General features: G+C 41.5%; 1 protein-coding gene across 2 annotated transcripts in view; it reads left to right on the top strand.

Moving 5' to 3' along the window:
* The window catches only part of ITGB1 (integrin subunit beta 1), a 95,129-nt gene that overhangs the window by 51,857 nt on the left and 17,391 nt on the right, over positions 1-25,881 (top strand). For both annotated transcript variants that reach the window (XM_075922675.1, XM_075922676.1), the window contains exons 5-13: positions 393-563; positions 866-1,104; positions 1,922-2,077; positions 5,364-5,459; positions 8,088-8,177; positions 8,945-9,085; positions 9,266-9,468; positions 15,696-15,934; positions 18,241-18,463. In XM_075922675.1, the coding sequence (XP_075778790.1) occupies positions 393-563; positions 866-1,104; positions 1,922-2,077; positions 5,364-5,459; positions 8,088-8,177; positions 8,945-9,085; positions 9,266-9,468; positions 15,696-15,934; positions 18,241-18,463 (1,558 nt within the window). The remainder of the gene's footprint in view (positions 1-392; positions 564-865; positions 1,105-1,921; positions 2,078-5,363; positions 5,460-8,087; positions 8,178-8,944; positions 9,086-9,265; positions 9,469-15,695; positions 15,935-18,240; positions 18,464-25,881) is intronic.

Below are 25,881 nucleotides of genomic sequence, written 5' to 3'. Positions count from 1 at the left end.
TAACATTATTTGTTGAAATTAAAATGGAAGCCAAGATTTCAAAAGTGACTAATGATTTTTGGTGTCACACATTTTCAAGTACCAACATAAGACAATCTATGTACAGACCTGAATTGAAAGAGCTGGCCTTCAGACCTTTTCCGAAAACAAGGCTTCTTTAAGGTGTTACAAATGGGAGATGCAAAATTGTTACTCACTTTTAAAAACCCTGAACATATTGATTTTCAGTTAATCACTGCCACTCATACAAATAAACTAATTCATGTTAGGTATGACCTTTTTTTAGGATATTGGTAAAAGACCTTCAATAAGGAATGTATATTTATTATCAGTTTGGTTAGTCTGGTTAGTCTGCATTTTGTAATGAATGGGGTTTATTTTTGTTGGTCTAGGGGAACCACAGATGTTTTCATTAAAATTTAAGAGAGCTGAAGATTACCCTATTGATCTTTATTACCTTATGGATCTCTCTTACTCCATGAAGGATGATTTAGAGAATGTGAAGAGTCTTGGAACTGCTCTAATGACCGAAATGGAGAAAATAACTTCAGATTTTCGAATTGGTAAAAAAGGATTCATTATTAATGGGTGTGGGAAAAGAGGAAATTCCCATTTGTAGATTTTTGTTTAAAGTTGAAATTACTGATATATTCTGATTGAAAATTAGCAAAAGAAAATTGAACAGAATTCATATTATTGCTATTCTTCTAGTAAAATAGATTTTAGAAACTATTCCAAAATAAACAAAAGAATGCATGGAATATTGAGAGGGCAAATTGAATTTTTTGGAACTGTACAGTAGTTCATCATGATTATATATAGTAACATTACACTGTGACTGAGAGGTTTTGTTGTTCTGTTTTAGGATTTGGCTCCTTTGTGGAAAAAACTGTGATGCCGTATATAAGTACCACACCAGCCAAACTTAGGAACCCTTGTACAGGTGACCAGAACTGTACAAGTCCATTTAGTTACAAAAATGTGCTCAACCTTACCAGTGAAGGAAAACTATTCAATGAACTTGTAGGTAAACAACACATTTCTGGCAATTTGGATTCTCCTGAAGGTGGATTTGATGCAATAATGCAAGTTGCAGTTTGTGGGGTAAGTGTATATCGATTTTCTTTACTATTATATTAGATCAAACTAGTTTAATGAAATCTGAGTGTCTTACTGCAGTTGACTTGAAGTTTTAAAATCTCCATTTCACTTTACCACCCAAACTGAGAAATTTATCCTTAGGCCAGCAGGTGGAGATAGAGCAAACAGAATTGGAAGCAGGCACTTAAACATTATGTACATTCCACTCACTGAAGGCAAATACTGGCACATTTGAAATTATATGAGCCCTCTTTGTGGAGGGGAGGCAGATCACGAACATTCTCTTCCCAAAAATTTGTGTAAAAGAAGAGTCACAATCATGAAATCTTTGCTACTTTGAGGCAAGTGGATGGATGTTTAACAAGATGAAACAAGTTCATATATAATGTATCCTTCATAAATTTCTTTTAAAATATATGCTAAAAACAGACGAGATGAGATGAAATAGGCAGTTTTTTCTCTAAGTGCCACCAAGATACTAGTCAGAGAGCAGAACAGACGAGTCTAGGTAAGAAAGTGTTTTGTTATCCTCTGATGAAAGACGTTCTGCAAGTATTGCTGTTGTTGATAATACAGGACAGACTTGAGTGAAATATGTGCATAAATTAACCATACCTTTTTAAGTGTGTGTGTGTGTGTGTGTGTGTGTGTGTGTGTGTGTGTGTGTGTGTGTGTGTGTGTTTTTTAAATATTCCAGTCATGGCTACCTTCTTGTATTTATTTCTAAGTGTGTGTTGTATAACTTGAAATATATTAGTTCAGGGGGTATTTTTATTTTTTATTCATTTAAAAAAAAATCATTACATTTTTTTCCCCTAAGACACAAATTGGATGGAGAAATGTGACACGATTGTTGGTGTTTTCTACGGATGCTGGATTCCACTTTGCTGGAGATGGTAAACTTGGTGGAATTGTTTTACCGAATGATGGAAAGTGTCATCTGGAAAATAACGTGTACACAATGAGTCATTACTATGTAAGTCTTGATGCCTAAAATAAAGTAAATGAATAAACTGTAAGCCCAAAAAGTAATCATTAGATCATCTACCCTGGCTGCCTGTATATCACAAGCCATTAAATTTTACCCCATTCCTCCTATATTGAGGCTCATAACTTTTGTTTAGCTATAGCATATCTTCCAGAAAGACATCCAGTTGTAACTTGAAAAGATCAAGAGATACGAATCCACTACATCAGTAGTTGCCAACCGCTGACCACCGGGTCGTAGCATACTACCAAGCCACGCCCATGCCAGCTGTTCCAGGGCCAGGATTGGAGTATACCCATGGCATATGGCTGGCAGTTGCTGGAGCTGAAGCTGGCTGTTCATGGTGACTCTGGGAGCTGGGATACATGTTTTGGCTGACCGGTAACATTTTATTGCATATGTGCATATTTGTTGTTTGCATAATGAATATGCAAATATGTGAATACATGTTGCTGATCCACCAAAAGTTTATGAATGGGTTTGCTGGTCTGCGGTATAAAAATAGGTTGGGAACCACTGCACTATGGTCCTGTTCAGTTGGTTTCAATGGTTAATCACAATCACAGGTCTGATTTTTTTTTTTCCTGATTTGAATTTGTTTGGCCATTGGTTCTTGTATTACCTTTCTCCGCTAGATTTAAAAGCCCTTTAGTAGCTGATACTTTCTCCTTGTGAAACTAATACTATGCTGTAATCAAACCACCTGTCTTTTTAACGAGCTAAAGAGACTGAGCTCTTTAAGTTTCATCTAAAACTTTTTTTGTTTTGCTTTCAAATCTTTTTTATGGTTCTTTTCTGTATCCTCTCCAATTTTTCAAATACCCTTTTAAAATGTGGCCACCAGAACTGAATACAGTATTCTGATATCTCTCTCTCAGATGCTATATACAGAAGTAAAATTGTCTCTCTACTTGCTATTCTCTTGTTTACACGTACAAAGCATAAATTCTAGGAGCTTGTGTTTAGTTACTTGTTGACTATAAACCCTAAATCTGCAGGAATGGCCTGCATTCCATATTCTTAGATGTGTAACACAACATTAAGCTGTACTAAAATGTATTTTGTTTGACTGGACCAATGACTGCTGTCCTCGTCCCTATTTATCCTTCTTTGTGTGATTGCACATGTGCACAGCACTTCCGGTGCACCAGCATTAAAGATCTTTCCCTTAGCAGAACCTCCCCGGGAGGCAGGTACGTCCTCTGCTGCCTTGTGCTGCTCTACAATGTTATAAAGGAATGGAGTCAACCCTGAGTCCCCCTCAGGTACTACGCAGAGTTAGCAGTTGAAGTGTTCTAGCTTGCACTGGCAATGTTTTCCCTTTTATTTTTAGAGTATATAGCTGGTACATTTTTTATAAACATATAGTTAGTTTAGTATGTGTTTCATTTTTTAAAGAGTTTAGTAGATCTATCAATTCCTGTTTTTTGAGTACTCACACCTGGCTCTAAGGAGTGAGATCAGAGACAGCTTCTGCAGTTTTTCTAGTTCTAGCTTTTATAGATATCCAGGACATTTGTGGAGCTGCAGTTTGGTCATTGACCCACACCGTTGCCTCTCAGCATTTTAGGGACCAGGTTTGGATGAGTAGTCCTTAAATTGTTGTTCAAATAGACTCTGATCCCACCTCCAGACTGAAGTATTCTTGAATTGCATGAAATGGGATGGACATGTGCAATGCATCTCAAGGAAAAAACAGTTACCCACCTGGTCTGTAACTGTTGTCCTTCAAGATGTGTGGCATGTGTACATGTCACAGTCCCTTCAGCTTCTCTTCTATATCAGTCTGGTGAGAAGGAACTGATGGTGGTTGGGGGTGGTTCTATCCTTTCTGCCATCACACAGCAGCAGAAAGCATCAGAGGCATATGTGCGTCCCTGGCAGGTACCACTAATGGAAGAATCTCACTGGGCATGCATACACCTTGAAGTAGCATGGACATGTGCAATACATCTTGAAGAGCAACAGTTACAGAACAGGTTAGTAAATTTTTTTAAATGCCAGTCTCTGTCATCCCCAAAAGTTATCAGCATTTATTTTATATTTACTTCCAGATCAGTGATGAAAATGTTGACTAGCATCAAGCCTGGTACTGATCTTCACAGAGCCAACTAGATACTTTCTCCTTAAATTATTCCTCGTTTGCAACTACTTCTTTTAGATTTGTCAATTTTTAGTCCATGTAATGGTAACCCTGTTGATACTGTACAGTGCTAATTTTTTAAATCTGAATGTTATTTAGTACCAAGTCAAACATCATACAAAAGTGTACTATGTCTGCACAGCTATCTTTGTCAGCCAAACTTGTAATTTCATCAAAAGAATACAATTAAATTTATTTGACAAACTGGCATTAGTTGTATTCCTGTACTTAAATTCTTCATCAATTGAATCCCATATCTGCTTTTCTGTTGTTTTCTGTGGAGGACTGATATCTGGCTAACTGATGTACCCATACCCAGGTCATCCCACTTGTCTCTTTTGAATATTGGTACAATATTAGTATTCTTCCAGTCTTGTGGTGTTTCCTCATTATTCCAGGATTTATTACAACTTAACATCCTCCGGAATAAAGCCCTTTTACTTTTACTTCAAAGTAGGAATAAGAGATCCTCCAGAAAAGGGCTTTATTCCGGAGGATCGCGCCAGTCTAGACGCTTTTCTCCGGCTTTTCCCCAAGCCGGGGAAAAAAGCGGCGGCCATGTTTATTTAAATCCCGCAGGGGATATTTAAATCCCCTGCAGATTTCCCTATTCTGAAGTTGGAAATTAACATGCCTCTTCCAGAGAAGGGGCCAATGTAGACGTAGCCTAATAGTTTTAAGATAAGAATGTGGTTAACTACTGTGCTTTTGTGGCTTTTGGTAAGCAGATACAATAAAATATATGTCAAAAATACATAAAGGCTAGGTTAAAGACAAATAGCTGTAAACGGTTTATGCATGTACACATTCCCTAATACATTTTACATAGATTAAAATAGAAAGTTTTGTTTGCTCCACAGTTTCTTTCACTTTTTACTGGATAAAACACCACAAAGGGCTAATATATTATGACAAAAGTATTATGAAACAGGATTGGAGATATGTTGAAGACATTAATGTTAATTAGAGACTTTATAGGATGGGGAATTTGAAGATTTGAGTTATATTATAGTGTTGTCTAAAGTATGCTTATTAAAGTTAAAAAAAATTAATATTATGGAAGAATAAAAACTCAGACAGATTATTCTGCATCTGCAAAATTTGAATTAAGTTTCATGTCTAATGTTACAGGATTATCCCTCTATTGCTCATCTGGTACAGAAGCTTAGTGAGAACAACATTCAGACAATTTTTGCTGTAACTGAGGAGTTTCAGGCAGTTTACAAGGTGAGATAAGTGAGAAAAGCTTCTGTTGCTTATATTTTTCCAGACAATTGAGAGACTGATTCTAATGATCTAGTATGCATTCATCAAAATTAATTTGATTTAAAATTAAAATGTGTATGAAAACTAGGGACCATGAAAGTGATTTTTTGCTGTCTGCTAATTACAAAGCACTATTCTTGAGCAGTTGCCTATTCCTGTGTCAAACCTACCAGTCTGTTTTTATTTTTCAAACAAAAAGGGATTTCATCTTTCTTCCTTTGAGGTTATAAATAACAGTCCTACTTTTTTAAGGATGAAGTTGATGTGCAGTACTTCCTTAAATACACATTGGCTTCAAAATACCTGGGATAAATAGGGATATGGGGAAACTTACCCAAAAGAGAATGGGTATCTCAGCTGAGCTTAAGAGAAAGGGGTTTTGGAAAAGCAAATAACTCTTAAGCAGATATTAAAACTACTCATGTCAATACCAGATTTAGAGAGATAGAAAAGGTGTTTTTCCATTATATGTGTTTTATGGGTTTACCAGCAGAACTAGCTTGTTTTCATCTTCATTTGATGACAGTTGATTTTTTTTCTCTTGGGCTGTTTTAATGCAGCAGAAGCAAATATGGCTTATGGCTATGCAAACCTTTTATAGTTACAGAAGTAGCTTCATAATTAAATATTGCCTGAATTTTTAGCTTAAAATTAAGGTGACTAAAGTTAAAAATTAAGGATAAAATAAATGAAAATTAAGGTTTTCAATCAAAATATGTATTAAAATAATTTTTAAAGATTGCAGAATTTTGTTTCCAATGTTCCAGTTATGCTTTTTTTTTTATTCCTAATAAGTTACTGAAACATGGCAAGATGTTTGTCTTAGTCTTGGGAGTACAGGCAGTCCCCGGGTTACGTACAAGATAGGGACTGTAGGTTTGTTCTTAAGTTGAATCTGTATGTAAGTCGGAACTGGCGTCCAGATTCAGCCGCTGCTGAAACTGACCACCAGTTCTGACTTACATACAGATTCAACTTAAGAACCCCAAGCTTCCCCAAGTCAGCTGCTGCTGAAACTGATCAGCGCTGATTCCAGGAAGCCTGGGGCAGAGCAACTCTGTCTCAGGCTTCCTGTAGTCAGCGCTGGTCAGTTTCAGCAGCGGCTGACTTGGGGACGCCTGGGGCAGAGCAGCTGGGGTACTGCTGGGTTGCTCCAGTAGCACCACTCCTCGGCACTACTGGACCAACCCAGCAGCACCCCAGCTGCTCTGCCCCAGGCGTCCTGATTCAGCCACTGCTGAAACTGACCAGCAGCGGCTGAATCAGGATCTGGGGCAGAGCACCTGGGGTGCTGCAGGGTTGGTCCAGTAGTGCCCAGAGCGGGTGCTGCAGGACCAATCCGCAGCGCCCCAGCTGCTCTGCTCCAGGGTCCAAAACAAAAGCCTGGTCTGCTGGGGGGGGGGGGGGGGCACACTATCCGCGCCCCCCCCCGCCCCCCCAGCAGACCAGGGACACGGGGAGCAGAGCAGCAGCGGCAGCGGGGTGCCGCGCCTCTGAGGCTTTGCTCTGGCAAAGTCTCAGAGGCGCGGGACACCCCCCCCCCCCCCCCCCCTGCGGCTGCGGCTTCAGTCCCGGTGCCTGTGATCTGCTGGGGACCGTCCCCAGCAGACCACAGGCACCCGGTCTCAAGCGGCAGCAGCGGCGGATCCCGCGCTTCTGAGGCTTTGCTCTGGCAAAGCCTCAGAAGCACGGGAACCCGCCCGGTGCCCCTGGTCTGCTGGAGACGGTCTCCAGCAGACCAGGGGCACCGGAGCAGCTTACGAACGGGGCTTTCTCGCCCCGGAGCTCGCAGGTAGCAATCCGCTACCTCAACCTCCGGGGCGAGAAAGCCCCGTTCATAAGTGCGGATCCGACAAGTCGGATCTGCGTAAGTCGGGGACTGCCTGTAGTTGCTGATAGCATACAGTAGAATCTCAGAATTATGAACATCCCAGAAATGAAAGTTGTTTGAAATCTGAATAAAATGTTATGGATGTTCTTTCAAAAGTTTACAACTGAACATTGACTTAATGCAGCTTTGAAACTTTATGTCGAACAATAATGCTGCCTTCCCTTTATTTTTGTAGGAATTTACATTTAACACAGTACTGTATTCGGTGTGTGTGTGTATGGTGGGGGGGGGGGGGGGGGGGCGTAGGAGGGTTTGGTGGGGGTGGTTTGGTCTCTGCTGCTCTCTGATTGCACACTTACGGTTTGAAATGAGAGGTGTGATTGATTAACCGGAATTTTATATTCCTAGTCAGTTAACTGGTTAAATGTTAGATTAACCTTAACCGTTAACCAGTTAACCAACTGAGCGGGATCTCACTGGGCTGGAGCAGCGGCTGACTCTGATGGCTCCCAGCCCCTGGGCTGGGGCTAGAGCTGGCTGGATGCTGGGCTAAAGCAGCCCTCAGTGATGGGTGGAGGGGCTGCTCCCCAGGGAACCAGTTAACAGTTCACATCCCTATGATTGACTGGCCAGTTTGTAACTCTAGTGTTAAATAACTCAGTTGTAAAGTATCTCAGTCTTCAAAATAAAGAAGCTTTTAGAGTAGGATTTATATTTGTGTGAAAGGAATTTATACTTTCTACTTTTAATATTAAAAGGAACTGAAAAATCTCATCCCAAAGTCAGCAGTTGGAACTCTATCTGCAAATTCCAGCAATGTGATTCAGCTGATTATTGATGCCTACAACGTAAGTTTTAATTCACATAACTTTTATCCTTGTTCCTCTCAAACTATATTGGTATCAGTATCTAGAGAAACCTGCTGTAGAACACTCTTTATTAAAAAAAAAAAAAAAAAAAAAAAAAAAAACATTGTGAATGGAGTAGAAGATGGAAAGTTGATAAATGCATAATCTTGTCAAATTCTGATGTAAACTGCACAGCCGTATGTAAATATTTTGTGTGATCTTATTCATAAGTATCCAATAAGAAAAAAAAATATTTTCTCTTTTCAAATCCATCTAACGTTTTCTTGCAATCTACAAGTCATGACTTATTTTTCCCTTCATGGTCTTTTCTTTTTGTAAGGAGAGGGAAGAAGCCAGGCTTTTCTAGCAACTTCTATGTTTAATAATCTTTGAGCCATGTTATTAAGTTCTGGAGAAGAACTACATCTGATCCTTGAATGATGATGGTAGTACTTCAAAGAATAGTGAAAGTGGGTTATAACAGAAGTAGTGAATCTTTGGGGAACTGTTAAGAAAATACCCTGGGCTGAGAGAGGACTGTTTACAATTTTAAGGGTGCTCCTTAAGAACGTTCTGAACAGTGCCCACCAATAAGGATAACGTGCAATTTTATTTCTTTCCAGACTTTGTTCCTTTCCTGTAGTCGAGGCTGGTCTGTAAAGGGTGTATTTTTGTGAAAGTCTCTGTTCATTTAATAGGCCCCACCTTTATTAGTCAAATCTTTTAAAGCTAGATGGTATGTAATTAATAAATAATTTTTGTTTTAGTCCTTGTCTTCAGAGGTTATCTTGGAAAACAGCAAGCTACCAAAAGGAGTGACAATCAATTATAAATCTTACTGCAAGAATGGAGTGAATGGCACAGGAGAAAATGGCAGAAAGTGTTCCAACATTTCAATTGGGGATGAGGTAATTTTCTGTTCAGTTGAAGTAACTTAACATACATTTTTAATATCTAAAGAATTGAACAAGATTGCAGTCCTCTGAAGAATCTCTGAAATATTTTACTTTTTAATCATTTAGGCAGAGCACCTTTTTAGTACTGATAAAAGAATCCTTTTTTTATTTTTTTATTTTTTTTGCTTACAGGTTAAATTTGAGATTAGTGTAACTGCTAATGAATGTCCAAAGAAAGGACAAAATGAAACCATTAAAATAAAACCACTGGGTTTCACTGAAGAAGTGGAAATTAATCTTCAGTTCATCTGTGAATGTCAGTGTCAAAATAAGGGAATTCCTAATAGTCCACTGTGCCATGAGGGAAATGGAACATTTGAGTGTGGTGCTTGCAGGTAAATAAATGGACCTTCTATTCTTTTGGGCAGAGTGGAAATATGAGCACATAGTTTCTTTAATCAGTCTTTTTTTATTATTTATTTTGGGCGGGTTTGCTGGAAGAAACATTGCAATTATTGGCCATCTTAGAGCCTTACCCACATTGAATACGAACTTACCTCCACAAATAGTCCCATTGACATAAGGGTGACTATTCATGTGGTAAGGCACTACCAAGCCTAAGTCAAAGTATCAGAATCTGGCCCTTTATGAGTTGGTCCTTCAAGGAATATGGAGGCTTTTTTTGGGGGGGGGGGAGAAGTTGCTTATTTAAATGTAAAGATCCATTTAATATGAGAAATACTGCAAGAATGAAATAAAAATGGAACATAAGATATAATCTTGTGAGCTTTAAGATTGATTTAAATTTACTTCGTAACATGAAGTCTGGATTTTCTTGGAGCCAAGCAGGTGTTCAGTGTCTTTTGTAGCATCTTGGCAGGAATGTATGGCAAGCTGGCACCGAATGCTCATGACTGGCTTGAATTTTCATTCATCCCTAATCATTGTTTTACAGAAAAGGCTTTTAAGATTTGTGTGATTTTCCTCATCTGCTTTTTTTCTTTATTCTTAGTGTTTCAGCCTCTAATTATGTAGATATTTTAAATTTTTACATGTTCTAAAATCCTTTAGAGTATGTCTACACTTCACACTTGTTTTGAAATAAGCTATTCTGGAAGAAATACTCTGAAATAGATTATTTTGAAATAGCACGTCTACACTACAAGGAAGCCTCAAAATTAGTCCAAGACATGCTTCCCTAATGTGGATGTGCTACCTCGATAGAGAGTGCCAGGAGGCAATGGGGAGTAATTACTTTGAATGAGCCTGAAAGTACAGGACTGCTGAATGTGCGGGACTGGGAGGTGGGTTGGAAATGGGGGGGGACTACGGCCTATAATGGCAAGGAGAAAGGAGGGTCAGGGCACAACAGGGAGGCAAAATCTTAGATACCTAAATGCGAGAAGTATGGGTAATAAGCAGGAAGAACTGGAATTGCTAACAAATAAATACAACTATGATATCATTGGTATTACAGAAACCTGGTGGGATGGGACGCACGATTGGAATGTTGGTATGGAAGGGTACAGCTTGCTCAGGAAGGACAGACAGGGAAAAAAGGGAGGAGGGGTTGCCTTGTATATTAAAAATGTACACACTTGGACTGAAGTGGAGATGAACGTAGGAGATAGCTGTGTAGAGAGTCTCTGGGTTAAGCTAAAAGGGGTAAAAAATGAGGGCGATGTCATGCTAGGAGTCTACTACAGGCCACCTAGCCAGGTGGAAGAGGTGGATGAGGCCTTTTTAAACAATTAACAAAACTATCCAAAGCCCAAGATTTGGTGGTGATGGGGGACTTCAACTATCCAGACATATGTTGGGAAACTAACACAGCGGGGCACAGGCTATCCAATAAGTTTCTGGACTGCATTGGAGACAACTTTCTGTTTCAGAAGGTTGAAAAAGCTACCAGAGGAAAAGCTGTTCTGGATTTGATTTTAACAAATAGGGAGGAACTAGTTGAGAACTTGAAAGTGGAAGACAGTATAGGGGACAGTGATCACGAAATAATAAAGTTCATGATCTTAAGGAAAGGTAGAAGGGAGACCAGCACAATTGAGGTAATGGATTTCAGGAAGGCAGATTTTGATAAGCTCAGAGAACTTGTAGGTAAGGTCCCATGGGAAGCAAGACTGAAGGGAAAAACAACTGAGGAGAGTTGGAAGTATTTCAAACGGACGCTGTTAAGGGCCCAAAAGAAAACAATTCCGCTGTGTGGGAAAGATAGAAAATATGGCAAAAGACCAGCTTGGCTTAACAAGGAGATCTTGCATGATCTCAAAATAAAAAAGGAGTCTCATAAAAAATGGAAACTAGGACAACTAACAAAGGATGAATATAGGCAAGCAACACGGGAATGCAGGGGCAAGATTAGAAAGGCAAAGGCACAAGATGAGATCAAACTAGCTACAGGCATAAAGGGAAACAAGAAGACCTTTTATAAATACATTAGAAGCAAGAGGAAGACCAAGGACAGGGTAGGCCCACTGCTCAGTGAGGAGGGAGAAGCAGTAACAGGAAACTTGGAAATGGCGGAGATGCTCAATGACTTCTTTGTTTCGGTCTTCACCGAGAAGTCTGGAGGTGTGCCTAACGTAGTGAATACAAGCAGAGAGAGAGTAAGTTTAGAAGATAGGATACACAAAGAACAAGTTAAAAATCACTTAGGAAAGTTAGATGTCAGCAAGTCACCAGGTCCTGATGAAATGCATCCCAGGATACTTAAGGAGCTGATAGAGGAGGTATCTGAGCCTTTAGCTATGATCTTTGAAAAATCATGGCAGACAGGGGAGATTCCAGAAGACTGGAAAAGGGCAAATATTGTGCCCATCTATAAAAAGAGGAATAAGAACAACCCAGGAAACTACAGACCGGTCAGTTTAACGTCTGTCCCAGGGAAGATAATGGAGCAGGTAATTAAGGAAATCATATGCAAACACTTGGAAGGTAATAAAGTGATAGGGAATAGCCAGCATGGGTTTGTGAAGAACAAGTCATGCCAAACTAATCTGATAGCTTTCTTTGATAGGATAACGAGCCTTGTGGATAAGGGAGAAGCGGTGGATGTCATATACCTAGACTTTAGTAAGGCATTTGATACGGTCTCGCATGATATTCTTATTGATAAACTAGGCAAATATAACTTAGATAGGGCCACGATAAGGTGGGTGCATAATTGGCTGGATAACCGTAGTCAGAGAGTTGTTGTTAACGGTTCTAAATCCTGCTGGAAAGAGATAACAAGTGGAGTTCCACAAGGGTCTGTTTTGGGACCCGTACTGTTCAATATCTTCATCAATGATGTAGATATTGGGATAGAGAGTACGCTTATTAAGTTTGCAGATGATACCAAACTGGGTGGGGTTGCAACTTCTTGGAGGGTAGGGACATAATTCAAAATGACCTTAGCAAGTTAGAGAAATGGTCAGAGGTAAACAGGATGAAGTTTAATAAAGAGAAATGCAAAGTGCTCCACTTAGGAAGGAACAATCAGTTCCATACATACAAGATGGGAAGCGACTGTCTAGGAAGGAGCATGGCGGAAAGGGATCTAGGGGTCATAGTGGACCACAAGTTGAATATGAGTCAACAGTGTGATGCTGTTGCAAAAAAAGCAAATATGATTCTAGGTTGTATCAACAGGTGTGTTGTAAGCAAAACTCGTGAAGTCATTCTGCCGCTCTACTCTGCACTAGTTAGGCCTCAGCTGGAGTACTGTGTCCAGTTCTGGGCGCCACATTTCAAGAAAGATGTGGAGAAATTGGAAAGGGTACAGAGAAGAGCGACAAGAATGATTAAAGGTCTAGAGAACATGACCTATGAAGCCAGGCTTCATGAACTGGGCTTGTTTAGTTTGGAAAAAAGAAGATTAAGGGGGGACATGATAGCGGTTTTCAAATATCTAAAAGGGTGTCACAAGGAGGAAGGAGAAAATTTGTTCCTCTTGGTTTCTGAGGACAGGACAAGGAGTAATGGGCTTAAAGTGCAGCAAGGGAGGTTTAGATTGGACATTAGGAAAAAATTCCTAACTGTCAGGGTGGTCAAATATTGGAATAAATTGCCAAGGGAGGTGGTGGAATCTCCCTCTCTGGAGATATTTAAGAACAGGTTAGATAGACATCTGTCAGGGATGGTGTAGGTGGAGCTTGGTCCTGCCTTGAGGGCGGGGGGCTGGACTTGATGACCTCTCGAGGTCCCTTCCAGTCCTATGATTCTATGATTCTACATTCAGCGATGGGAAAAGCCCTACGGTCTGAGCCCCATGTACATGAGCTGGGTGACAAAGAAAGCCACAGATTTTCTTTGCTGTATAGATATAGGCACAGTGTCACAGCTAAACTTAAGTGCAAGTAGATAATTCATATTTCAAAGGACCATTTAAGGTGAAGTGGATCATTAACGCCTATCCTGCCATGCTTGGGTAAAAAGTGAATTAACCAATTATGTTAAATAATCTGTTCTACCTTGTATTTAATGTGAGGCCTGGTCTATACCAGAAAACTAGGTCTGTTTAACTGCATCAGTTAGGGGTGTGAAAAATCCACATCCTAGGGTGATGTTGTTAGACTGAACTACATCTTTGTGTAGACATTTGCTAGTGCCAACATGTCATTTTAAGTGTAGACATACCCTAGAGTACATTTCTGAGTGCTAATCTATGCTAACACTGTACGTCAGCTTAACTTATGTATCTGAAGTACAGTAGAACTCCATTGGTCCAGCATCCAATGCTCCAGCAATCCTGATGGTCTGGCACCATTGGGAACCCAGAAGTGCTCCAGGCAGCTGAACAATTGGAGCTGCTCTGCGCCCGGCTTCCCTGATTCAGCCACTGCTGAAACTGACCAGCAGCTGAATCAGGGAAGCTGGGGGCAGAGCAGCTGGGGTGCTGCCAGGTTGGTCCCGTAGCGCTGCCCCTTGGGGCTACGGGACCAACCCAGCAGCACCCCAGCTGCTCCTGGGGTCACCTGGGACAGAGCAGCTGGGGTGTTGCCGAGGGGCCGTGCTACGGGACCAACCCGGCAGCACCCCTGCTGCTCTGCCACAGGTGTCCCCAATTCAGCCGCTGCTGAAACTGACCAGCAGCAGCTGAATCAGAGACGCCTGGGGCAGAGCTGGACTATCAGAAGGGGGGGGGGGGGTTTGAGGGGTTTGGGGTGGCATCCCAGACCCCTCATAATTCCCCCTTCCGATAGTCTGGCATATCTGATAATCCGGCACCCCCTGGGACCTAAAGGTGCCGGATTATCGGAAGTTTACTGTAGCGTGATTTATGTAACTGAAGTGAAAGTATCCTAGGTCGTTTTACACTGTGTCTACATGACACTAAGTTGATGGGAGATGCTCTCCTGCCGACTTACCTTCGCCTTCTTGGGGAGATGTAGTACAGATGTCGATGGCTGAGGGCTCTGGTATTGATTTAGCTAGTCTTCACCAGACTCACTAAATCAACACAACTGCATTGATCACGGCAATGCCAATTGAGCCAGAACTATACACAAGCCCTGAGACCAGAAGAAAAACTCTGTGTAAGCTTGAAAGCATGTATGTCTTCAACAGAAACTGGTCTAGTAAAAGATATTGCCTCACTCATCTTGTGTCTTCAACTTTTTTCACAGCTCCCTCATATGCAGTTATCTGTTAAAGACAAACAGCCATAGATACGAATTTAATGGAAAGATTTCAGGATTGTGTTTAATGTAGAACCTGATTTTTGTCAGGATATTTTATATGGAATTCCCTTTGGAGTCAGTGAAAGTGGTATGTGAACTGAATATTTGCAGATTGGAGCATGTTTCTCTGCTAAACGTTTGGTAATGGGCAGTTCATAAATAGTACCTGCCTGAAGTACTCTGTTTCATTTTCAAACTAGTTTTTCTCCATATTCCCTTTGGCTAAACAAAGTAAAATTCCTACGCATGCCAGCGGGGGAAGAAAGACAAGATTTCTCTTATGCATCTCTGACTTAATACACAAAAACTAAAACAATAATGGATTCAGTATTAAGAATAATTCCTTGCTCTTTTCTACCCCTAAATGATTTCCAGATGAAATCTTCATCTCTACTTTAAGTGGCTCTCAGTTTGATTTCTGATAACTATAAGAAATAAAAGGTTGTTCATAAACACTTTTTCCTGATCTTTTTAAGTGCTGAACACTCATCACTGCAATTAGTCCTTGGGAGCTGCAGGTGTTGAATATCTCTTGAGAATCCAGCCCTTGAATGCCTAGTGTCCAATAGAGATTGTTTCTTTGATAGAGAGATTCAATAGGATGGGGTAGTAAATAGCCACTGGTACCATTTTTATAGTAAAAGTAGTAAGTAATTATATGATTGTACAGAAATAAGGCCAGTCAATGGCTGTGTAGCTCATAGGTTGCAGCCCTCAGTTTTTCACCTGGAACAGGTAAACAGGTCAGAAACTGCTTAATGGCACAGTTAGGTCCCAAGGATGTTAACAGTTAAGTCTCAGCTGGTATTTAGTCTGAAATTCAAAACATTCTCTACAGAAACAGTAACTAGTGTCTTCTGTCCTGTGGCTCTTATATATTGTATGTAAAGATTTTCAGTTCACATGAGTTTTATTTTGTTTAAATCTTTAGACATATGTTTTTCTTCTAGATGTAATGAAGGACGTATTGGAAAAGAGTGTGAATGTAGCACAGATGAAGTAAATAGTGAAGATATGGATGCTTACTGTAGAAGAGAGAACAGTACAGAAATATGCAGTAACAACGGGGAGTGTATTTGTGGACAATGTGTGTGCAAGAAAAGGGAAAACACCAATGAAGTCTATTCTGGCAAACACTGTGAATGTGATAACTTCAATTGTGATCGATCTAATGGCCAAATTTGTGGAGGTAAGAAATACAGTTCACAGTTATGTAAAACCTTGCAAATATATTACAGGGTAAGGCTGACAAATGTAAACAGAAACTAGGTGACTGAGAGGATATAACAAATGAATACAGAACCATTTGGATCTGGCCTGAGTAGATACTGTCTGAAGCTAGTTACCTAATAATATAATGGCCATCAATCTACAGCCAAAGGTATGATATGTGTTAGTACAAATGCTAACACTTTAGATTAAATATCACCCCCGTGATCAAGGCTCCAGTCTGCGATGTAAAGAGAATTTGACAAAAGCTGTAAAATGCTATAAGAAGTTCAAAAATTAAAAAAATCTCAGAAGGCTAGCCATGTTTGTCTGTAACTTTAAAAACAAGTAATCCTGTGGTACCATAGAGATTTACAAAATATACTTTTGCCCTTTAAAAAGGGACCAGAGTGCATCATATATCTCATAAAGCTGACATTAAGCAAATACCTACAATATGTATTACTATAAAATATATAAATGGCTAGAGGATTTATTCAGTATTGTTTGGGCCCTCAAACTGAAATAATTTTTGGTTTTCTTTGTTTAAATCATTGCTGTATGGTGGAGTTGAGGATGAGGGGTTAGTATGCAGGCTGCACTTGGGAGAGCAGCTCCTGTCATGTGTCACAGCAGAAGCTAGGTGACAGGTGAGAAGTACCTGTCCATGTCTGCTGCAGATGCCGTGGGCACAGCTGGGGACAGGTGCATGTTCCCCAGCTGGGGGACAAACACGCGCTTACAGACAAACTCCCTGAAATATATGGTAGATAGCTGTCCCTTTCTCCACCCCTAGTCCTGTGTAGTTTATAGGTGTCCCAATCCCATCTCTGGCCCCTTGATGCTCCCTCTGTGCTCATTCTGTAGTACAGCTGTCCCTCCTGCCAGCCCCCTCCCTTTCCATTTAATGAGAAGTAATCACATTCCAGGCACATCCCGTTGTCCTTGCACAACCAAACCCTGTGTTGCTTTAAACTGTGATAAAAGGAAGCTACATACCAAATTTGGTGGTCCTAGCTCTTACCATTTAGGAGGAGCTCTTAGAGTCACAGATGGACAGACAGACACAAGCTCTCAAATATATAGTAGTTTAAAAGAGCTGAAATCATCATAAATCAAGTTTATTTGAAAATGTCTAGTGCAATATTTGAGAGAGAATTTTGTGTTGGGACATGGAATAAAAACTATCTAAGAAATGTAGGCTGGATCTGGCAAGGTGGGTGTCGTAAATTCTGAGTCAAGTGTCTTGAGACTCTATTACTATACTAGCTTACTGTTACTTTTAGCAATACAGAATGAGTTGGTAATCTCAGTCAAGATACTAGTGATTATTGTTCACATTGTATAAAGTACAGGTGGCTATTGAGTATCCATCTGAGCGGTCTAAGAGGCCAAGCAGTTAATCAATCATGAAGACAGCTTGACATTTTGTCTAGAGTCATGTGTGGATACAAATATCTGTCCGCAGATAGAAATCTGTATTTGCTGAACCTGCGGGCTCTACTCCCAGAAACTACAGTAGCCAAAGAGAAGAACATGTAGCGCCCTGCACTGCTTACTCCTTCCTGCTATGCTGTCCTCAGCGCCACCCCCAGACCTTCCATACAGTTGTCAGGGTTCTACAGCCCTGCCTGAGGCAGTACAACAGCATGGCTGGGTGGAACTGCCAAAGTAGGGCACTGACTTCTGGAAGTAGCAGCACCACATTCTTTTCCCTGTGACTGCTGTGTTTCTCAAGAGTAGAGCCTTATGGTTTAACATATTCCCGTTTCTATCCATGGACAGACATTTTTCTGCTTGCATGGCTCTACTTTTATCCTGAGACAAAGCTTTTCTAAGGCAAGGAGTTGAGGTGCAAATTGTTGTTTACTGTATGTTTGCATAGTACCTAGTAGAATAGGGCTCCAACCTAATTGAGGCATTTAATTTACTAGCATGATATAAAAGTGAAATTATTATTTGAGAGGTACTAACATTGCCAGTGTGCTGATTAGCCATTGTTGGGAAAGAGCTTTATTTTAGAATGGTCACCATGACTGACCTTTCACCAATCTTTCCAGTTCTTTTGTTGAGGTTTTGTGAAAAGAAAAGAAAAATGTCACTAACTGAAAAGCTCTCAAAGGAGGTGGCAGTGATTAAAAGTGTATTCATAAGTTCTGCTCATTATCTGTTTATCTTTGCATCAGTCAGTTTACATTACTAATCGCCCCTGCTAATAAACATTCAGATTTATGTGTTTTGGTGCCACAAAATGTCCATTCACTAAAATATCTTTTTAACATGCAGGAAATGGTATCTGCAAATGTAGAGTATGTGAGTGTTTCCCCAATTTCACTGGCAGTGCTTGTGACTGCTCTTTGGATACATTTTCATGTATGGCTTCCAATGGGCAAATCTGCAATGGAAGAGGAACCTGTGAGTGTGGAACCTGTAACTGCACAGATGCCAAATTCCAAGGCCCCACATGTGAGATGTGTCAGACCTGCCTTGGTGTGTGTGCAGAGCACAAGTAAGTGTCAATACAATTGAAGCAAGTCTTTCAGATATGCTGTATGTATCTGCGTGTTTTGTATTTACATATTCTCAACATCAGACATGACGCCCTTGATATTTATTCTCATTTCATTCTTGTGATCCAATCTGAAATATAGCCTTTAGTGCGCCAGTTTATAACTGTCTTGAATATATTCTTTAGACTAGATATCATCTGTAATTTATTTTATCTCTCTCATTTTCTAGAGGCTTGTTTTATAATCCCTTAAAAAGGTTATTTTTTTTCTTTTGGGAATCTTTTTTGTTGTGGAATATGCTAGGATATCCAAGCTTCCAGTGTTGTCTTGCATGCTGGGAAACCATCCCAGCCAGTAATGGACACCCAGCAATACCTACTATTAGTGGGAGATACATGTCCCTCAAAAGCAGAGTTAGGAAGATTTTATGGCAAAATATGAACACAGAAATTATTCTAGGTTTACCATCTTTTTGAGTGCTTTCCATCTGAACACTGAGAGCATCTCCAGTCCATTATTAATGAACATCCACTGCTAGCTAGGACCTTGTTGGATGCAGTTGATGCTGCACCTCATTTTGTTTCTATAGCGGTGCTCATGTGTCTGGCATCCTGGTTCCAGCTTTCTGGGCTTCAAAGGGAGGTTTCATGAATGCTCTTTTAGTCCCCTTAACTCTGGGCACCAAACGCAGGACTAGGGGCAAAGGTAGCTGGAATCATGGTGAATACTAGTCGTGATGTGTGCCTGCCAGACCTCAGCGCTGCTCTGGGGCCATTTGGATGAACAGTGTCATCAATCGCAGTCATACTAGCACCAGTCCCCCTCACACAGGTCCTTGTGGTCTCTTTGGTCTTCAGGTGCTGGACTTGCTTAGACTCTCAGTCCTGCTCAAGGTCCAGGTACTGAGTGGAGAAGGGAAGGCGTTAATCTCCGAGCTCCCATTGCTATTCTGCCTATCCCCAACCTCCTTTGAGGTCCCATGATGCAGACTCACTCTGCTGGGAAAGATCCTAGCAGGCCTGCAGTACTCCCGCTCCTTAATGCCAGGGAATGGGCATGTGACTTCAGAAGCTGGCATTAAATAGAGCTCCCTGCCTCGCCCTTGGCGCTGCATCTCCCAGAGTGGCTAGTACCCTGGTATCCCTGGAACCCATAAAGGTTTAACCAGCCATCTCAGGCTGCCTGGTTGGTTTCTGGGGCATATATATGAGAGGCCTTCAGCCTTGGTATCCCAGCCTCCCAAGCAGGCACAGGTCCCTAAGTAGGAAACTCCCTTAACCCAGGAGGTTCTAGTGGGCCAACTAGTTGCTTTTCAGGAAAGAGGAGGGGGGAGCAGAACTCACAGTACCAGCATCATCCTCATCTTCCCCAGATGAGGGCTCTGCAAGTTCTCCTCACCTGGAGCTGCAAGCCAGTGCAAAAGTCGAACAGGAACTAAGGGTCATTTTTAAACGGGGGCTGCATGCGAAGGAGTTTGAGGAACTAATTAGCAGATGCCCTATTTCCACTGCACCTACTCAGGTAGTTTTTTACCCCTGCTTGAGGGGGTTTTGAAAGTCATGAATGTCCTCTGGCACACTACCTTGTCCTTTCCCCTTCCACCTCCAATTTCAAAAGGATTGAGTGGAAATACTTTGTCCCACAATGGGCCATGAATATTTATAAACTCAGCCAGCCCCTAACTTGTTGGCAGTAGAAGAGGTCAACCAGAAAGAAAGGCAGTGGCAACAACAAAGACACTAAGGGACTAAATTTGTTTGGGAGAAAAATGCATTAGTCTTCCAGCCCCCGTTGCAGGTAGAAAATCAGCAAGCTCTCCATGGCTGTGATGATTTTAATATGTGGCAAACCATGACCAAGCTTGAGGAATCACTTCCTGAAGATTCCAGGAAGGAGGGCATGGCAGCCAGTAGGACAGCACTCCAGGCAGCCACAAACATGGTAGACTCCACAACACACATGATGATGACATCAGTCATATCTATGTTGAGGGTTCTGGTTGCTTGTCTCTGGCCTGTCAACGTACATGCAGCAATCAGTGCAAGACCTTCCTTTTGATGGCAACACTTTGTGGAGCAAATCGACACTAAATTACATGGGCTTAAGGAGTCCCACACTATCCTAAAGATCTTGGGGTTATATGCCCTTTGCCTGGGCTGGCCTGGAAAAGGTTCCAGCCTCAACACAGTCTGTGTTAGAGGAACCAATATTTTTTAGGAGCAGCCTACCAAGAATAGATGGGGCTACATGTGTCAACTGACAACACCCTCAGCCCAGTCAGGCTTGAACCACTCCACGTACAAAGCTAAAAAATCATATTTAGGGAGCCCTCGAGGGCGAGATACCAGATTTCCTGATGGATCCAGTTTCTCCCCCCTTTAGCAAGCATCTCCCCCATTTCCTCTTGGCTTGGTCTGCCATCATATCATACTGCTGAATCCTGGACAGTTTCATGGGGTTATGCCCTCTCATTCCTCTCCACACACACTCCTCTCAGCCCCTTTTCAGGGACCTTTCTCATGAGAATCTTCACATGCAGGAGGTCCAGGAGCTACTATAGCTAGGAGTAATAGAGGAATTTCTATCTAAGTATTGGAATAGGAAGATCTATTTCCAATGTTTCTTAAACCTGAAGGCCAAGGGAGGTCTTTGGTCCACCCTACGCCTGCAAAACCTTAACAAGTACCTAAAGAGGCTCAAATTCCATATGGTGTCCTTTCCCTCATTTATTCCTTTCTTGGAGCTGGGAGACTGGTATGCCATCCTTGACCTGTAGGTTGTGGCAGTCTTTCCAGGTCCCAAATGTTTTCTCCATTTTACAATGGTCCCCCCACTGCTAGTCTGCAGTCCTTACGTTTGACCTGGCTTACAGCTCTGAAGGTCTGTACCAAATGCATGGTGGAAGTTACAGCCTGCAATCTTCCTATCACAGGTTGACACAGCTTTTAATTGCTGTGACTGATAGGATGAAGGGCCTTCTGGTTTTGTCAGAAGGAATTTCCAGTTGGGTTACCTCTTGCATATGGACCTGCTGTGACAGTGGTGGGGAACCTGTGACCCACAGGTCTGATCTGACCCCGCAGGGCAAGAATATGAGGGAACCCCCCCCGGGGGGGGGGGGGGGGAGAGAGAGAGAGAGAGACTTTTTTTGTTTGCATTGTGTGTTTCTTGGGGACCAGGCCAGTGAGGGGTTGGGTTGGTTTGTTTCTCAGAGGGAGGGGGTTTTACTCAAAGTACTTTTGATCCCAAAGAAGAATGAGGGATAGAGATTGATTCTAGATTTAAGATTGCTAAATAACTTTTGTGAAAACACAAAAATTCAGAATAGTGACTCTCTCAGATGTAATTCCATTGTACTCTCATGTCACAATTTGTCCTCACAAAAGATTCCTTTAATTTCTAGTAGGTCTGCCCAAGAACTTTGCATCAGCCTCTTAGAGTTGAGAGCAGTCAGAAATGCCTGTGTTCACTTCTTTCCATTGGTCAGCAATAAATCTATAAAATTAATGACCGCCATTACATTCTGCACGTTCAACATCAGCCAGCAGGGTGGGTGGATAAGATCACTTTCCCTTTGTGATAAACCAGTAAAGCTGTAGAACTAGTATATAGACAGCCACATCCTCTTTTCAGTTGATTACTTTCCAGTCCTGTAAAACATGGATGATCTCAGTAAGCACTTCTTCCAAGATTATGAATGGGAGATGCACTCATTAATGCTCAGTCAACCTGGAGATTTCCAAAAAAGGACCTCTTCGCTGCCATCACCACCACCAGAAAATGCAAACAATTTTGTTTGACAGAAGGGTTGTTCTCCCTCCAGGAGATGCTTTTCTTGTTCTGTGGCTTAGGGGCCTTTTTATGCATTCTCTCCATTGCTTTGGATATTGATGCTGATAAGCAAGACAGTCAAGATAAAAGGGCATTGTACTTTCTTACCCGTATTATGTTAATTTAGATAGAACTAGAAGGTTTACCTAGCATTGCTTGGGTCCTTAATCAAATTTTGATTTTCTTCATTTAAATCATTCTTCTGAGGTGGGGCTGAGGTTGAGAAGTTCAGTATGCAAACTGCCTTAGGTAAAGAGTACAATCCCAGCCCTCTCCCACCGCAGCAGCTTGGGACCAGGTGAGAAGTGCCTGTCCATGGCAGCTGCAGCAAGCACAGCTTGGAGACAGATGGACACATAGACAGACAAACTCTCTGAATTATATAGTAGCTTGTTTCTTAAACTGTGTTCCGCGGAACACACAGGTGTGCCACGGCCATTTGAAGAAAAAAAAAATGGCCGTGAGAGCTGCTGAGACGCAGCAGGTGGTGTGAAGAGGTGAGTAAGTAGTGATGCGGCTGGAAATGAGGCGGAGCTACCCACATACCTTCTCTTGTGCTTCCACGTGAAGGGCAGAAGAGGCGATGTCAGCCGACGGTCAGGGCAGTGTGTGTGTGTATGTTTCCGAGAAAAGGTTTAACGTCCGTGCCTTTACTGCTAGGACCGGGGTCCCATCGCAGAGGGTGGCCAGCAGGCCAACAGACGCCCCGTTATATAGGAAGAGCTTATTACATCTTAGATTTCAGCTGCTAGAATTTCATAATTCCTTCGCAGCGGGCAGCCTTGAGGAAAGACTGAAAGATGCCCCAGTGGGTCCTGTCACCTGGGAGTGACACAGATCCAAACGCCCAAGCTCTTCCTATAACTGTCCCTTTAGACCGGCTGAAGTTCTTTTAAATTGTGCTTGGTTCTGTTACAGCAACTGAAGGAGTCAGGTTAAAGCTTAAACAGTTACAGGTTTATTGAGGAAGCTTATAAATCATATGGTTGCAATGGCTATTGTTCTATTTCTTAACTATTAGCAAAATATAGGTCTTAAAAATGGTTACAAAGAAGATAAAGATAGAAAAATAGAAATAATGGTACCAAGTAACAGCTTACTCTTTCTATGTGTACACTTAAGACAGAGGACCACATCCAGGTACCATTTTTACCCCCTTCTGTGCCTCTCGACTCCAGCATGTCAGGCCAGGGCCGGTCCCTCAATTCCTAGGAAAGACGAAAATACGAGGTGGGCGTCCCCATAGAACCTCGGGAGGTCAAACACCTAACCCGACCAGCAGGTAGAGGGTAGAATGACACTCAAAGTGAGTGTGTGCTGGGCCCATCTTTTATAATCATGGGGTCACGTATTTCTTTCTTATCTTAATTGCCAATTGATGCTGGTCTGTCTGCTGTGAGACCAGTTCTTACAAGGGAGTTGTGAACTTAATTTACACTTGTAAGAGAGATTTGAGGTGATTAAATTTTGAAGTACTGGACATTGTTTTCTCAGTGGGAAATTCCTCTTCCTGGGACTGTGTGTTCGAATCAACATAGGTGCCAGCCGGTGGCAGTCTCACATATCCTGATCTCTCCTCATATCTATGTTTCAGCTTCTCAGGATCAGATGAGCCAGCATAGACTATGCTGATATTATTGCTCCTTTTCTGTCCTGTATGCTTCAGAGAGGCAAATAAGATGGATAATATGGAGGCAGGCTGTCTGGCCACAGGCGAGCAAGTGATGACGAGACAGAAATGAGGCAGGGTTACAAGCATTCCTCACGTGCTTTTGCGCCTGGCTTGCAACCACCTGGGAAAGCTCCGCATCTCGGTTGCGCCCTTTGCCCAGAGGGGAGAAGTGTGTCAGGGCCAGCAGCAGGGCCGGCTTTGCTGCTGCTCTGGGGATCCTGCCTGCCAGCGGAGAGACCTGCCCTAAAGCTGCCACCCCGACCAGGTCTTTGCACTGCTGTCTTTAGCCCTCACTTGTTACCCAGCACAGCTGAGGGAAGCCAGCACCTTCCACCCTCTTGCACAGACAAGGCCCTTCCCTTCAGTATTCTGTGTCAAAAATAACAGAGCCAGGGGCTAGAACTATTGAAGGATAAAACATTAAGCAGTAAGGGGCCCACTGTGAATTGGGGGGCAAGGTAAGGCCCTCAGTGCCCCTAATGCTGGCATGGCTGCTATGGATGCTGTCAGTCAGCTGCTTAACATTAACCCATGCTTGATAAGGTATTGAATTTATAATTTCCACCAGTATGAGTAAACAGAGTAAATTACATTTCCCTATCAAAAAGAAATCAAAAAGAAATCTAGAAGGCTTCACAGGGCAGTGAGCGAATATTGTCAGTAAAAGTGTAAAAGGGACCAGCTTTTCCCATTGTCCTGGAATCAAATCCTTTCCTTGCTTTAAGTTCTAATAAGAGGAAATTTGGTGGTTCTAGCTCTTATAGTTGAGGAGGAGTTCTTAAATGGACTCGCAGATGGATGGACAGATAGATGCACATTTCTAAAATATATATTAAGATATATGAGCCATAACCCAGTTACTGGCCTACATGAAACATCATGAAGGTTTGGCATTTAGGGTAGAGAGACTGCAGCCTGCTTAGTACCATTCCAAAATCTTTAAAAACGTTTATTGAAGATACAGAAGAGAGAGAAAAACAGTTGAAGTATTTTAAATGTAAACTGTTAAATATTGATTTAATTTTAACAACATCCTTTGATTCCTTTCCCTTTTGATGGAAACAAGTTTTAAAAGAAGAAACATCTTGTTTGTCAGTCTTTTAGATGATATCAAAAGGATAATAACTACCCTTTTTTGAGGGGGGAAAAAAGAAGAAAAATAGTTAAGATCATTTTTTGCTTGATCATTTTTTGCTGTTTTCTTAAAATAGATATTTTTTCCCTATGTAATCTGAACACACACAAAATGAAATATAAAAGAATAGCAAAGATAGAAAATGTAGTTTTTGTCTCTGGTGTTGTGTCTTAGGCTTGCCTACACTACTCAGCTTTCAGCAACATGGCAATGTCACTACAGCCATGTTGCTAAAAGTGAGGGAGTTTAGCACTGCTGCCGACAAAGCACAGTTTATACCGATGCTGCTTGTCAGAAAAACTGTTGTCTTTTTGGAAGGTGTCATTTTAACACTGATGAATGACAAAAGTTTTGTTGTTCAATTGCCAGGATAGACATAGTCTCACTTGTAATTTCACTGAGGGAGAAACACCAACACAGCAAACGGGTTTACCAGTACTCTGAGACCTAGAAAACTCTACCAGCGTCAGGCTGTTTATGGCATTGCTTTTAGTTTCCTCTTTATGGCACAAAGTTTACAGCAATGTTGCAAAATATAGTCTTGGTCAGACTTCTGTTAGAGAGAAGTAAAAAGGAGAGTAATAAAAAAGACAAGAAATGAGGAGAGGAAGGAAAATACATCTCTTTGGGGGAGGGAAGGGAAATGAGTCTCGCATACCAGGTGGTATATTTGCCACCTTTGCCAACAGATTTTTCAATGAGATGGAAATTAATATACAGTAAAACTCCATTGGTCCGGCATCCAATGCGTCGGCACTCCTGATGGTCTGGCACCATCA

This window comes from Pelodiscus sinensis, chromosome 2 (genome assembly GCF_049634645.1).
Source record: "Pelodiscus sinensis isolate JC-2024 chromosome 2, ASM4963464v1, whole genome shotgun sequence".
NCBI lineage: Eukaryota > Metazoa > Chordata > Testudines > Trionychidae > Pelodiscus > Pelodiscus sinensis.
This window is presented reverse-complemented; position numbering and strand designations above follow the sequence as displayed.